The sequence below is a fragment of the Schistocerca nitens genome, chromosome 3, assembly GCF_023898315.1.
Source record: "Schistocerca nitens isolate TAMUIC-IGC-003100 chromosome 3, iqSchNite1.1, whole genome shotgun sequence".
Classification (NCBI taxonomy): domain Eukaryota; kingdom Metazoa; phylum Arthropoda; class Insecta; order Orthoptera; family Acrididae; genus Schistocerca; species Schistocerca nitens.
Genome location: NC_064616.1, coordinates 294,816,031 through 294,828,661, shown reverse-complemented (window position 1 = coordinate 294,828,661; position 12,631 = coordinate 294,816,031). Strand labels below are relative to the sequence as shown.

General features: G+C 36.8%; 1 protein-coding gene across 1 annotated transcript in view; it reads right to left on the bottom strand.

Annotated features, from left to right (window-relative positions):
• Positions 1-3,071: 3,071 nt before the first annotated feature.
• LOC126248272 (serine/threonine-protein kinase PLK1-like) overlaps positions 3,072-12,631 on the bottom strand; it is a 300,476-nt gene continuing 290,916 nt past the window's right edge. Inside the window, exons 6-11 of the mRNA XM_049949120.1 lie at positions 7,559-7,831; positions 7,154-7,445; positions 6,793-7,012; positions 6,227-6,377; positions 5,905-6,148; positions 3,072-4,758 (exon numbers count right to left, since the gene is read on the bottom strand). Of these exons, the coding sequence (XP_049805077.1) occupies positions 4,549-4,758; positions 5,905-6,148; positions 6,227-6,377; positions 6,793-7,012; positions 7,154-7,445; positions 7,559-7,831 (1,390 nt within the window). The 3' untranslated portion in view covers positions 3,072-4,548. The remainder of the gene's footprint in view (positions 4,759-5,904; positions 6,149-6,226; positions 6,378-6,792; positions 7,013-7,153; positions 7,446-7,558; positions 7,832-12,631) is intronic.

The window sequence follows — 12,631 nt, the reverse complement described above, 5'->3', positions numbered from 1 at the left end:
CCAAAGTGTTTCATCTGACATTGCTAGCTCCCCCATGATGCTCTTCAGTTGTTGCCAGAATTCAGATGGCATTTATTGCCGATATGTTTGAACTGAAGTACTTGTTCCATTTGTTGGCCCAAGGACTTACACTTCTGTCGGACCACAGTGTTCTTCAAGTGGAGATACTGTTGTTGTGAGTGTGGTTTCAAAATAATGTCAGACACCATTCAACTGCTCTAGCATCCAAGCTGTTAAATGCTTCAGCGAACTTTGTGCAATTGCTAGTACCGCTGTTTTGCGTAAACACCAAATCTAGCATTACATAATGCAGTTCAGGCTTCTCTGGCAGGAACTTCGGTATCTGTGTTTTTATCTTTTGTGCAGAAACCATGTTAGATGCAGCAGGCAAACTGCCCTTCATATTCAACATTTGTTGGTATAAACTTCTGTCATCTTGGGCTGCAATTTGAGTTTACAGATCCCTAATCTGCTTCTGTAGGTTCACTTGTAGTCTTAAAAGCAGTTCTTCTGTCTGGCTTCACTTAACACCGCTATGTGATGTCACTATTTCACTCATTATATTGCTTGTAGGCCTTGCTTTTTTGTGTAATTTCAGATAGGCTGCTTTCGTCATTTCAACCCCCCCCCCCCCCCACACACACACACACACACACACACAGGTTAACAAGATTTATTCACTAAATTAATCAGATTCTTACTTGCCAACCAAAAACAAACGGAGAACTGTCAAAACATTAACTGAGAGTAAACATACAGCAAACCCAGCTCATCAGCCGAGGAATAATGCTTCTGCTCTGATAATCCAACTGTCTATTTTACATTCCAGGCATTTGCTAATATAAGGGTGTGGTGAAAAGTAATGCCTCCACATTTATGTGAAAACTCTTTAAAACTTTTTAATTTAAACTAATATTATTAACATTCTACATCTGCATTCTTCATGTCACACGTCTACCATTACAGGGCTCCAAATTTTGGTGCACAACATGGTGGTGTTTAATGTAACTGTGTCTATGTGGGAAACAGCACGCTGTAACAGTGTTTCAAATTTGAAGAGTTCATCCACACAAGAAGCACATAGCACCCTCTCTTTCAGCATGACAATGCCAGACCACACAGGAGTGCTGCAACATGTGCAACAATCCAAAGCCTTGCACTGTCATTTATCATCCTTCATACAGTTCCGACTGTCACATCTGATTTTCATCTGTTTCCAGAACTTAAAGAACACTATTGAAGACTTCACTTTGACAGTGAAGAAGAAATGCAAGTAGAGGTGAGATCATGGCTCCGTGGACAAATTCAAACATTCTGCAATCAACAAACTGGTCTCTTGTTGGGAGAAATGTGTTCATCACCAGTGTGGCTATGTTGCGAAATAAATATTTAGACATGAAAAATAAAGATGTAAAATCTTAATACAGGTCGTTTTATTTAAAAAGCTGTAAGAGCTATCATATAAAAAATTCTGAGGCATTGCTTTTCAGCACACCCTCATATTAACATTAATGTTTCTTTGCAATAGCTACACATACCTGTTAGATATCTGTGACCTCTGTACGAAACATCTACAGACAAACTTAAAGTACACCCATGTATTTTTCAAAGATTACAAATTAGGTGCATTACAGTACACAGTTTTCACATTATTTAACGAGTCTGAGTCCGATGATATGAAAAAATTATAGAAATATAAGCATGAATATTGATCAAAGCCACAAGAAACAAATTTTGATATGTGGGCCTACAGCTGTCCACTCACATTAACCGCATACCCAACTGTAAAATACTGAGGAGAATCTGAAAATATCAGAAACCACAATCACTATCAAGGAAAGAAAATTTTATTGCCTTAGCTATGTGATGACGTATCCTGATGGGGCATGGAAGAAGAATTGTGTTGCATGAAAAATAAAATTGTCATATGGATGACGAACATGCATAAACAGATTGGAAAGCTATGGTGACAATAAATAGGACAGAAATCTTAGAATAAATGGGTGAGGAACTGCTGTAAGCATTATACAAATGGCAGTACTAACAATGAGGTATCTGAAGTTGTCAAACAGCAACATTCAGTCAGGGAATCTATGGACAGAGAAAAAGTTGCTTGCCGATTCCTATATGCTGTCTAAGAGAACCATCTGACTCCACTATAGTTGTTGACAGAACATCAGGATGCAGCATGTTTCTTGTACTAACAACTCTATGATTAACTATGACTGTGGCAGATTTACACATTAGGTACTATCTATGTTACCTGTGCATAAATTCCTAAGTGACAGTTTCCTTGCAAGTAGATTGTTTTACAGCTATCCAAAATATCACAGGCTGAGCAATGTGATCTCAAAACCCCATGATTATAAACAGCCATCACACCAGTGATGAACTGAAAGATATTACAATAGTTACTTTTGGAACTAACATCTACCAAGATGATGATTGATGACGATATGCACCCAGACACACATTTAACTCACACAGATCTCTCTTATCACTTGAGGAATGCAGGAATGGTGTCTCTTATGGTCCATATTATAGATGAGATTCTACAAATGTTGCAAAGAAAAACACTATACATACCTTTTACACCAGGAAGTGTAGTACTTTGTAGCACTAACTTCATGTATTAAGAATGGTAAAGTTGTGATGACATGAACAGTAAATTCCACAATGTCTCATCAGTTTTCAGTGTTGTCACATTACCTGTTACAAATGCAGAAGCTGTAAAACTAATGCATAGAATTACCCCACCAGCTGTCTTTTATGAACTCCTTTATGCAAGGTAGTATTAGAAGAACAGTAGGAGCATGGTATCAGTGAATTGCAATTTTTGTGTATTGTGTCGAGTTTATAATCTTAATTTTGAAATGGTACTTTTTTACACTTATAGCCTGGAGTAAAGCCAGAAGCTTTTCTTCATTGTAGTGAAGTGTGGAAAAAAATTAAAACTGTTATTGTTTGGATCTGATCCATGTAAATTATTTTGGATTCAAATGTTGAGAGATTTGTTTTTGCAGAAGGTTAAGAAAAATGTAAACACTCAGTTTAGAAAATATTTTGCATTGTTTACTGTGCACCAAGAAAATTGTTTAGCTGACCTTACAATCAGCAATTAAAACTGAACACAAAATGCATCATCATCATAATCATCTTTGGTTTGGATCTGTTATTTATCATGTATCTTTTTAGTTCCAGTCCACCTCATTTTACACAGTAATTAACTATTTGTAATGAAGCACTTTTTTTTCTTTCTCAAACTACTACATACAATCAGAGTACAATTGTAATTTACTATCATGGCTGTGCATATAGGCTGTTAATGACAAAATTTTTAAATTGGCACAAGATATATATCCATGGAGTTACAAAAGCTGCAGCTGAATGTGTTGCAACAAGTTGTATTATCAAAGACAGAGTATATCATTTTCAGCTTACTGATTTGCAATATCTCTACGGATTCATTTGTTTTATAACTGTACATAAGCAGCAACATGTACCAAAGCAAAAATAATGAGTAAAACAACAAAAATTTGAAGCAGAGAATTGCACCCAAACATTTAGATATTTTCATGATTCAAATTTGACATGTGATCTTCATGAAAGATAAAACCATTCTACATATGAGTTATAGTAAGTTACAGCAAAACATTTCAGTTGCTAAATATCACAGAGAATACTACATATACTGCTTCTTGAAAATTTCAGTTACACAATTTCTCTTACTATTCATACTGAAGAATCAATCAGGAAATCCACTTGAGTGTATTACACACTATGCATTTCATATTCTTACAGCTTACACGCACACCACACACAAAACATAAAAAAAAAGAATGGCACATAATGTCCAATATCTGGCTGTTTCTTGTATTTAAAGTCAATCGCAAATAATTAAATACTATGTACAAACACACACATACATAAATTGGTTAACTTTGTACCAACATGAGCAATATTTCAAATTCCAAACAGCACAGACATTTACTTTAACGAACTTCTCATTTAAAACTAAAATGAACTATATTATGTACATATTCATATGTAATTATTTCCCAGAAAATTAACATAGCAATTACACTCACTTTTACTGCTCTGTTTTGTGTAAAAGTAGAGTTACTTCAAGTTTTACTTCCAAGTTACATTAATCCTCACCTTTATCACAATTCTCTCTTTCCAATCAAAGAATTTTTTAATCTTTCTTTTTTAAGTTTTGTTGAAAACAAAGTTCAACATAATTAAAAAATATAATATTTTACTATCAGCATAATTATACTGAAAATTGTTGAAATGCAGATCATTCATCTTCCTTTCCTTTACATCAGTAGCTTATACTTCAAACAAACAAGAAACTACTGAAAGGAAAACTATTTTGCAAAAAATTTACACTCTTCTCCCTCTTTCACTCCACCACTGTCACACACACAACTACAACAGCTTATTATTATGTAGTAAAAACCAATCAACATCAATAATGTAAAACTGCTCATAACAGTTTTTAAATCTCACATAATCACAGAAACTACATTTGTTAACATTAAACAGTTACACAACCTCTCCATCAAGTTCAGCAAATTCTCGCAAAATTGCTGCTGCTATTTTCAGTCTGTCGAGAATGTCACTGTCACAACCAACAAGTTCAATTTCATGCAGCCAGTATGACACACTCTGACGTTCACTGTTGATGTACGTTACAAGCAGCCCCTGTTTCCAGTCTGACAGTATCAGTTTTGTGTGATTCTTGAAGAAATTAATCTGAAAAAATACATCAATCCCTTTAATTTAGCAATGTTATATGTATCACGATACTTTCTATTAAAATACATGGAGTGTGTGCCAATACTGTGGTTCAGCTCTTTCCTTGCCTACCTTCTGTCTGACTTTTAATGTAACTGAATGAGTTACTTCATCTCACTGTCCTACCACATGCCGCCGCCCCGCCCCCCTCCCCCCCCCCAACCCTCTCCCAAAAAAAACCTTTTCTGTGTTTTAGTACATTTAAAAGGGAAAGACTTAACAAATCTGTTTCCACTTCCAATTTTATTTTGCACTAAGTGTGTGGATAATTTAGAGCAGAGTCGCTGAAAGATCCCAACAGCAGCTCTCAGCGCTGTTGCCACCTTTCAACAGCAAAGTGCAAGCAGCTGTAGGGAAAAATAATGGTTGCCTGCAGAGCTGCTGCAACGCTGCAGTATTACTATAGAGATGTATTCAAAATCATGTTATGTGATTGGTTGATGTAGACACACAAAGCAGCTACGCCAACTGTAGTGCAACTGAAGGATCTTTCTTCACTGACTATACTACTGTAAAATGAATAGAACCAGTGCCACTGGTTTGTTTGTTTTTGTTTATTTACTGTGTGCAACCTGCATTGATGCTATAATCACAGAAGAAATTAGTCATTTTTACACAAATCCCGGTAACTATGGACAAGCATTCAAAGACATGTTACAAGTAATGTATTACAACATAAATTACTAACTCCTCTAGCTAAAAAATTACACACAGTTTTGTCGCAATGGAAGCCTAAACTTCCATGGAAAAAATGGCATGACGAGAACATTTGGAGATCTAGAGGTACATCATTGATTCAGAATCTCTTGCAGTTAATTTGGATGTCTGGCTTACAGGTAGTAACAACTAATCAGAAAACACTGAGAAACATTGTAAGAGCTGTTTTGAGAGTTGTACAATTTATTACTTATTTAATCATAGTGCATATGTTCCATAAATTCAGGGAGCAGTTATTGTTCTTTGCGCGTGCGTGCGTGCGTGCGTGCGTGCATGAGGGAGGGAGGGAGGGGGGAATATCTTTATAAGCTTTTTTAATTTTTCAACCACAAAAATTGTCTTAACCACATTTGAAAAGAATTTCAGCAGCGAATGGTTACCACAAACCTGAATAGTGCCATTGCAGAGCTCCATTATTATGACTGCATTTGTGCGAACCCAGCGACGCATATGTGGAACAGGCAACCTGCGACGACTTGTTGTACGCATTCCGTCACCACCCTCTGTTAAATGCTCATCCATGTAGTGACTGAAGTAACGCAGAACAGTTAAGCGTTCCTGCAGTGCAGCTGGCACAGAATGTATCGGATGTGCTGTAATTTTCCCATTTGCATCATGAAATTCCACACGACTGCAATGAAGGAAGCTTTTATTAGTAACAGAATGTACTGACATCCACATTTTCATTAGTACTTTTTACCCCTTTTACCTTCTGTCGGCATTGAAACTAATTCGTGTGCTATCATTAAAAAGCACACCAACAGATTTATCTGACAACTGAAAACCGAAGCCATATTTATTTGAATAATCAATCCACTTGGATACAAAGAGAGGTCTGCAATTTACTGGGTGAGGATTAGCTGTAAAAAGAACAAAAAATCTAATATACCATGCCTGTGACAAATTTTATTGCAGAGTAATCTTTATAACTAATTTAGTCCTAAATTATTGTAGCCTTCAGTTACAAATCTATCTACATTACTGCTCCTGAGTGTCGGTTGAACATTAGGTGCTGGTCCCAGGCTGTCATGTCTATTTTAAAATGTCAGTACTACACAAATTACAGGTGAATATATTTTGTTGAATTACTTTGTTTGGGTCTTCTACTATGACCAAATGATTGGCCCAAGATCCGATAGATTTGTCACTGATGATAGCAATAATTCTTAATTTAACTGTCTTATAGACTTATGGTTTAAGCATTGAAGTAAATTATAAAAATAAGTTACACGACTACACACATTTTTCTTAAACATATTTACATGAAATATGTACCTTTTCCACCATCTGTTGGCATGCTGTTGAAACATTCAGTAAGAAATCTATAGAGGGTAACAGCATTACACACACGCTTACGGCACAGACTTAGCTTATCGGGACAAAGCACACTGCTAATCATTTGTTTCAGAGATGAAGCTGCACGTAGTTCCTTACGGCTTGGAGTTGGCATGCAGCCCACACTTGATCCACTTTCTCTTGTTACAGATTTTTCTTTCTGTCAGTGAATGCAAACATAGAACATTACACTCATTAAGCACTGTTAGAATCAGAATAGACAAAATAATGTAACTGCCCATAGTGTGTTGCATCATTTTAGCACTTGTCCGTTTAAAAATAGTATAAATTAGTTCCTTACCTTTTCACTTAGGTCAGGACTCTTTGGTGCTGACTGTAGTTTAAGCATAGATTTTTTCTTCATTGGAGGCTTTGGTTCACTTCTCTGCGAAAAGTTTAGTCCTTTGTCTTCCTTTCGCAATAGCCCATTGACTCTGGCCTTTAATTGTGGCTCCTCTTGCAATGTTGGGTTTGGAGCTCTGGGCTTGAACTGTTGTGCAACTCTGTGTGTCTGGTTTTTAAGTCTATCTTTTGTGTGTTGATCTTCCACATGTTTGGGATTAGCAATTCTAGGTTGCAACTGGACTGTTGACCTGGAAAAAGTCACTTGTTAAGGTATGGCTTTCTTTAAGGTTTTCAAGTTTAATGATTATTGTTGTTGTATTGTTACAAATTAGTTCTCAAAAACAAATAATTTGCTTGTTACCTGTCAGTTACTACATTGGGAAAGTTTGGAACTGTGTAACAGCAAGATGGAGACAATGTTTCTGGAGTATAACCACTTGTAAAGAATTCATGTTTACATATGTCCTCCAGTTTTGGACGATCCTCTGGAAGTGGCTGCAGCAACACTCGTATCAAGGAACATGCAGTTTCTGATACACAGGGTGGAAGTGTGTACTTGTTACTTACAATCCTTGCATACGTGTCTTTCAGTGTTGCTGTTTCAAAGGGAGGCTGCCCAACTAGCATAGCAAACCTGTAACACACAATTACAATGCAAAGAATAATCTGATCCATCTTAAAACAACATGGAGAAATGAAATTTGCCTTTCAGCATGCTTCTGACAGTACACAAAAATATTATATATTACTATTGGTGAAGTAATATTAATAAAAGGATGATTTCTTCTAAGCATGATACTTTATAATCTAGTAGTTATGAATTTTCTGACATGCTGCTTGCCAAGCAGTTGTTGACAACCAAAGCACCATTCACCTCTCGTTCTATATTGTGGAACATATTTTTGAATCTAGAGGGACATCAGCTAATGTGGCAAATGAGCTCCTGTATTTCTGTTGTCAAAATGCTGCACCTTACACTGCTTCATATCAAAATGGAAGACTAAAGAGTAACTTTAAATTCAATAAAATTTAACTCCAGATCCATGTGTGTAATTTCATGGACATCAAAATAACTGAACCAACAGTAACAAAGCAATAAAGAAAACAGGAGTTATCAAAATTAAATACCTTTTATCACTGTAGTAACTAAAATTGCCTCAGTATTTTGAAGTATGTAGTATTTCATTCATTTACAGAGGTATCATCGGCATTTGGTGTTGTACAATGTTGAACACATCTCTTACAAGGTATTAAGATACTACTGACATTTTCAAGGAAACTACATGTTCTAATCTGAAGTAACTTGTTAGATACATTTTTGCTAACTGCAACACTACCCAACATCTTTCCTTCCCACAAACTATAAAATAATGAACAACAGTGCATACCACCAATCAATTATCATCATATTGCCTGGATGAATTTCTTTAGTATCTGTTGTGAAGGAGAGTGACAGCCACCACAATATCCACTTCTTATGACATGCAACTATTATGTGCAGGAATAGACTATACCACCTTTAAATGGTTCAGGGTCTTTCACCTGGCACTCACAAACCCTGTGAGAACTTCTGCCGATGGATATTTGCACATACTGCTAATCCTTTTGCTGTCTTGTGAACTCATGGCAAGTCATCTTTTTCAGCATCTGAAACTGGGTGTCTATAAAAATTAATCCAGTGGGATTGAGGCAAGAGGGGAGTCATTCATTTTTACAATAGAGTCAGTGGAATTAATGTGTCATTCCTGATTGATTAAACTTTACAAGAGAGAAACAAAACTTACATGTCCGCAAGGTTTGATAGTTATCCACTCAATATTTTTGTATGTAGGTTAGTGTGGTACATAAAAGTTTCAGACATGTCATTAGTATCTACTATATCACCTTTGGAATTTAATGATCTGAAATCAGTTCCTCAAGTGGTTAAATCCCCCAAGTACCTGACTAAATGGTCGAATTAGGAAATGAAGTAATAAAATATTCATAAAGTATCTTTTTCAATGTCATGTTTGCACTAAATTTTAAAAATCCTGAAACAGAAATATATCAGAACAATGGAGGTAACTGTTATGGACATCAGTAAAAATAAGAAATGAAGAAGCAGAAAATTTACTTTGGAAGTGATTATTGAACTTAGATACCATCTACAGTGTGTTTCAGAACCCCTTCTACAAACTTTGGAGGCATAGTCCTCATATTGAAACAGAAGTTCAAATAGACATCCACTGAAAGTCATTCATTGTTTTAGTTATAATAAGTTTAAAATCAAATTGTTCACGGTATAGTCCCATTTGATCTTTATATGCACTAACTAAAATTTATTTTGTTAGATAATTAAGTGATGATAGTGAGAAAATTTGATCCAGGTATAATCCAAACAACTGATCCACTAATTGAAATTTATTTTGTTAGATAAGTAGGTGATGATACTGAGACAAGTCAATTTGCTGGAGCTGTTGTAACTTCAGTGGCACAGTGCTGATATAGAGTAGTTTATATTTTACATTTGCACACATTTGAGATTAGTCCCACTTCTACATCTCACTTGTGTAGTCATCATGAGTTACCTTATCAATGTTCCATTTAACCATGGCAGGATATTCATTTTATGAGCAAGCAGGTACGATTTTTATGTATGGCCACGCAAATGGTAATGGACACTGTACATTTGCATCTAAATGTGGTTCCGGGCAGGAGGTAACCAAGTCATCCAACTTTTATTAATATTTGTTGTCATAAAGCTGAGACAGGAACCGAACACCCCAAGTGGCAACACAGACTAAGATTTTCTCACATGCTTTATCAGAAATAAAACACGCTACAAGCTTGTCCACATGGAAGAACAGAACATGATACTGTAACATATGGCATCTCGTAGCACCAAATGGATGGCACCTCATGGTAGTACATGCAACCATATTGTCAACGACATGCGCAGGGTCTTTTGCCTGCCATCAACAAATCATGGGACAACTTTTGCTGACAAATTATTCACAAAATGTCAATCCACTGTATCTACCTCTCCATATATACTCTGCAAGCTACCACATGGTGCATCGAGGGGGGTGGGGGGTAACCTTTTAACACTACAAGTCATTTCCATTCTTGTTCCACTCGCAAATTGAGCAAGGAGGAAATGACTGTCAATATTCATCCTTACAAGCCTGATTTCTGTTATCTTGCCTTGTATTCCAAGTCCTTACTCGAGACATATGTTGGTGGCGGAAGTATCATTCTGAAGTCTGTTGCAAATGCCGGTTCTCTGAAGTTCAGTACTTCTTCATGAAAAGAATGTCTTCTTCTCTCCAGTGCTTCCCATTTGAGTTCATGGAGCATTTGCATAACACTCACATTGATCAAACTTACCATAATAAATCTAGCAACATGCCTCTGAATTTCTTATATGTCTTCCTTTAATCCTATCAGGCAGGGATTCCACACACTAATAGTACTCAAGAATGAGTCACACTAATGTTCCGTGTGTGGTCTCCTTTGTAGATGAGCTATAATTTCCTAAAATTTTCCCAGTAAATCAAAACTGACCCTTCACCTTCCCTACTATCGCCCTTACATGCTCATTCCATTTCAAATCACTTTGCAGCATTGTGCCTAGATAGTTAAATGACTTGACTGTGTCAAGCAGCAAAGCAGCACAGTACTAACACTATATTCAAACATTATGGGATTGTTTTTCCTTTTCTACTGCTATAACTTATATTTTTTGACATTAAGAACAACTGCCATTCATCACACCAACTAGACGATGATTAGTTTACAGTTTGCATGGTTATCAGTCCCTCTATTCACAGAAAAACATGCATAAAGACATGAAATGAGGAAAGGAGAACGGTCAGCTCCAGGATCTTTGAACATGTTATTGTGGCTGAAAAGTGTACGACACAGTAGCTTTAGGGAGACAGTTAAAAAGAGAGGAAATCCAGTCAGCTAGAACTGTAGTTGGTCACCAAAAGGTACACCAAGAAGGGTCATCATAGTTTGTAGAACTAAAATGCAGTGAGAACATGCACAGCATAAGGACTAGAGAGAGATAATTATCTTAAATAGGTAAGATAAATGAAATACATACATAAAAGCTTAAAAATGCACAAAAGTGTGGAGAGAGAAAGTAGCCCGAGGCCATTCCGAGCACATGCCCAGCAAGAGGTGGTACTCCCCCAACCACCAGGCACCAAACATAGAGGTTCAGTCAACTTTATTGTAAAATCTACTTTCTCTCATGAAATGTAGGACTTTAGTAGCTGCTAACTAACTGTTCAAAAGTATCAGAGTTAGTGAGGTAAACAGGTTGACTGCTTATCTCAGATCAATCAGCAGGTCACATATTTTGAGAATATGGACAATCTTGCAATGACTACCACAGCTCCATTTAGGTGTGCTCTCTTGACGCATAAGGGTAAGTCTCGTGCGCCTGATACGCAGTCAGCACAGTAAGATGGCACCTTTCTGAGAGGTCTGGAGTGAAGTATTCCATGCCTTGGTGATTACCTTTGATTGCTCTCAGGTTGTTGAGAGTCATGGTAGCCTATGATTCCATAATAAGGTAACAATGCAAAAAGAGTACCCACTATAACCCTGAGTTGGAATTCTGTCTCAACCTGGCAGCTTATTTGTTTTCAACTCTTTAGTTGCTTCTCTTTTCTAGGTAAGCCCATTACTATGTACTCCATACATAATCTATATACGGAATACACAGTTTATGCAACAGTTGAATGCAGTATGTTTGTACAGTCCTCCTCTGTGAAGGACTTCTTGAACACAATATTTAAGAATTCATCTCTCTTATTGCTGTCTTCTGGTGCCACACCTGCCAAGTCAACAAGTGACCAACTACAGTTCTAGCTGACTGGATTTTATCTCCTTTAACTGTCTTCCTAAAGCTACTGTCTCATGCACTTTTCAGCCACAATGGCATAGTCAAAGATCCTGGAGCTGACAGTTCTCCTTTTCTCATTTCATATCTTTATGCCTGTTTTTCTGTGAATAGAGGGGCTGATAACCATGTGAACTGTAAACTCATCATCGTCTAGTTGGATAGAACTACTCTAGCCGATTAGCGATTCTATATAGGATTTAAGATGACGGATGGATGAGAAGTTCATGGCCAGCACATTCCCTTACTATATGTTCTCTAGAATATCACAAATAGAGTCATCTAAGACAATTTGTTGATGGAGCAACAGGAAGATGAGCAGTTACTGAAACTGGTAACACGTCAGTCAGGTATTCTTCAGCTCTGTTTGTTGCACTGTTGAGGTACGAGAGGTGCTTAAATTGTTGACTGACTCCTTACATTTCAGTCTGGACAATCCTTTTCTTCAAGACAAAGTTCTGCACAAGAAAGTGAGATAAAATTTTAGGGCACTTTATTTCGGTACTGTTCTGACAAGGTACCTGCCTGTGTCTAGCCAAAGAC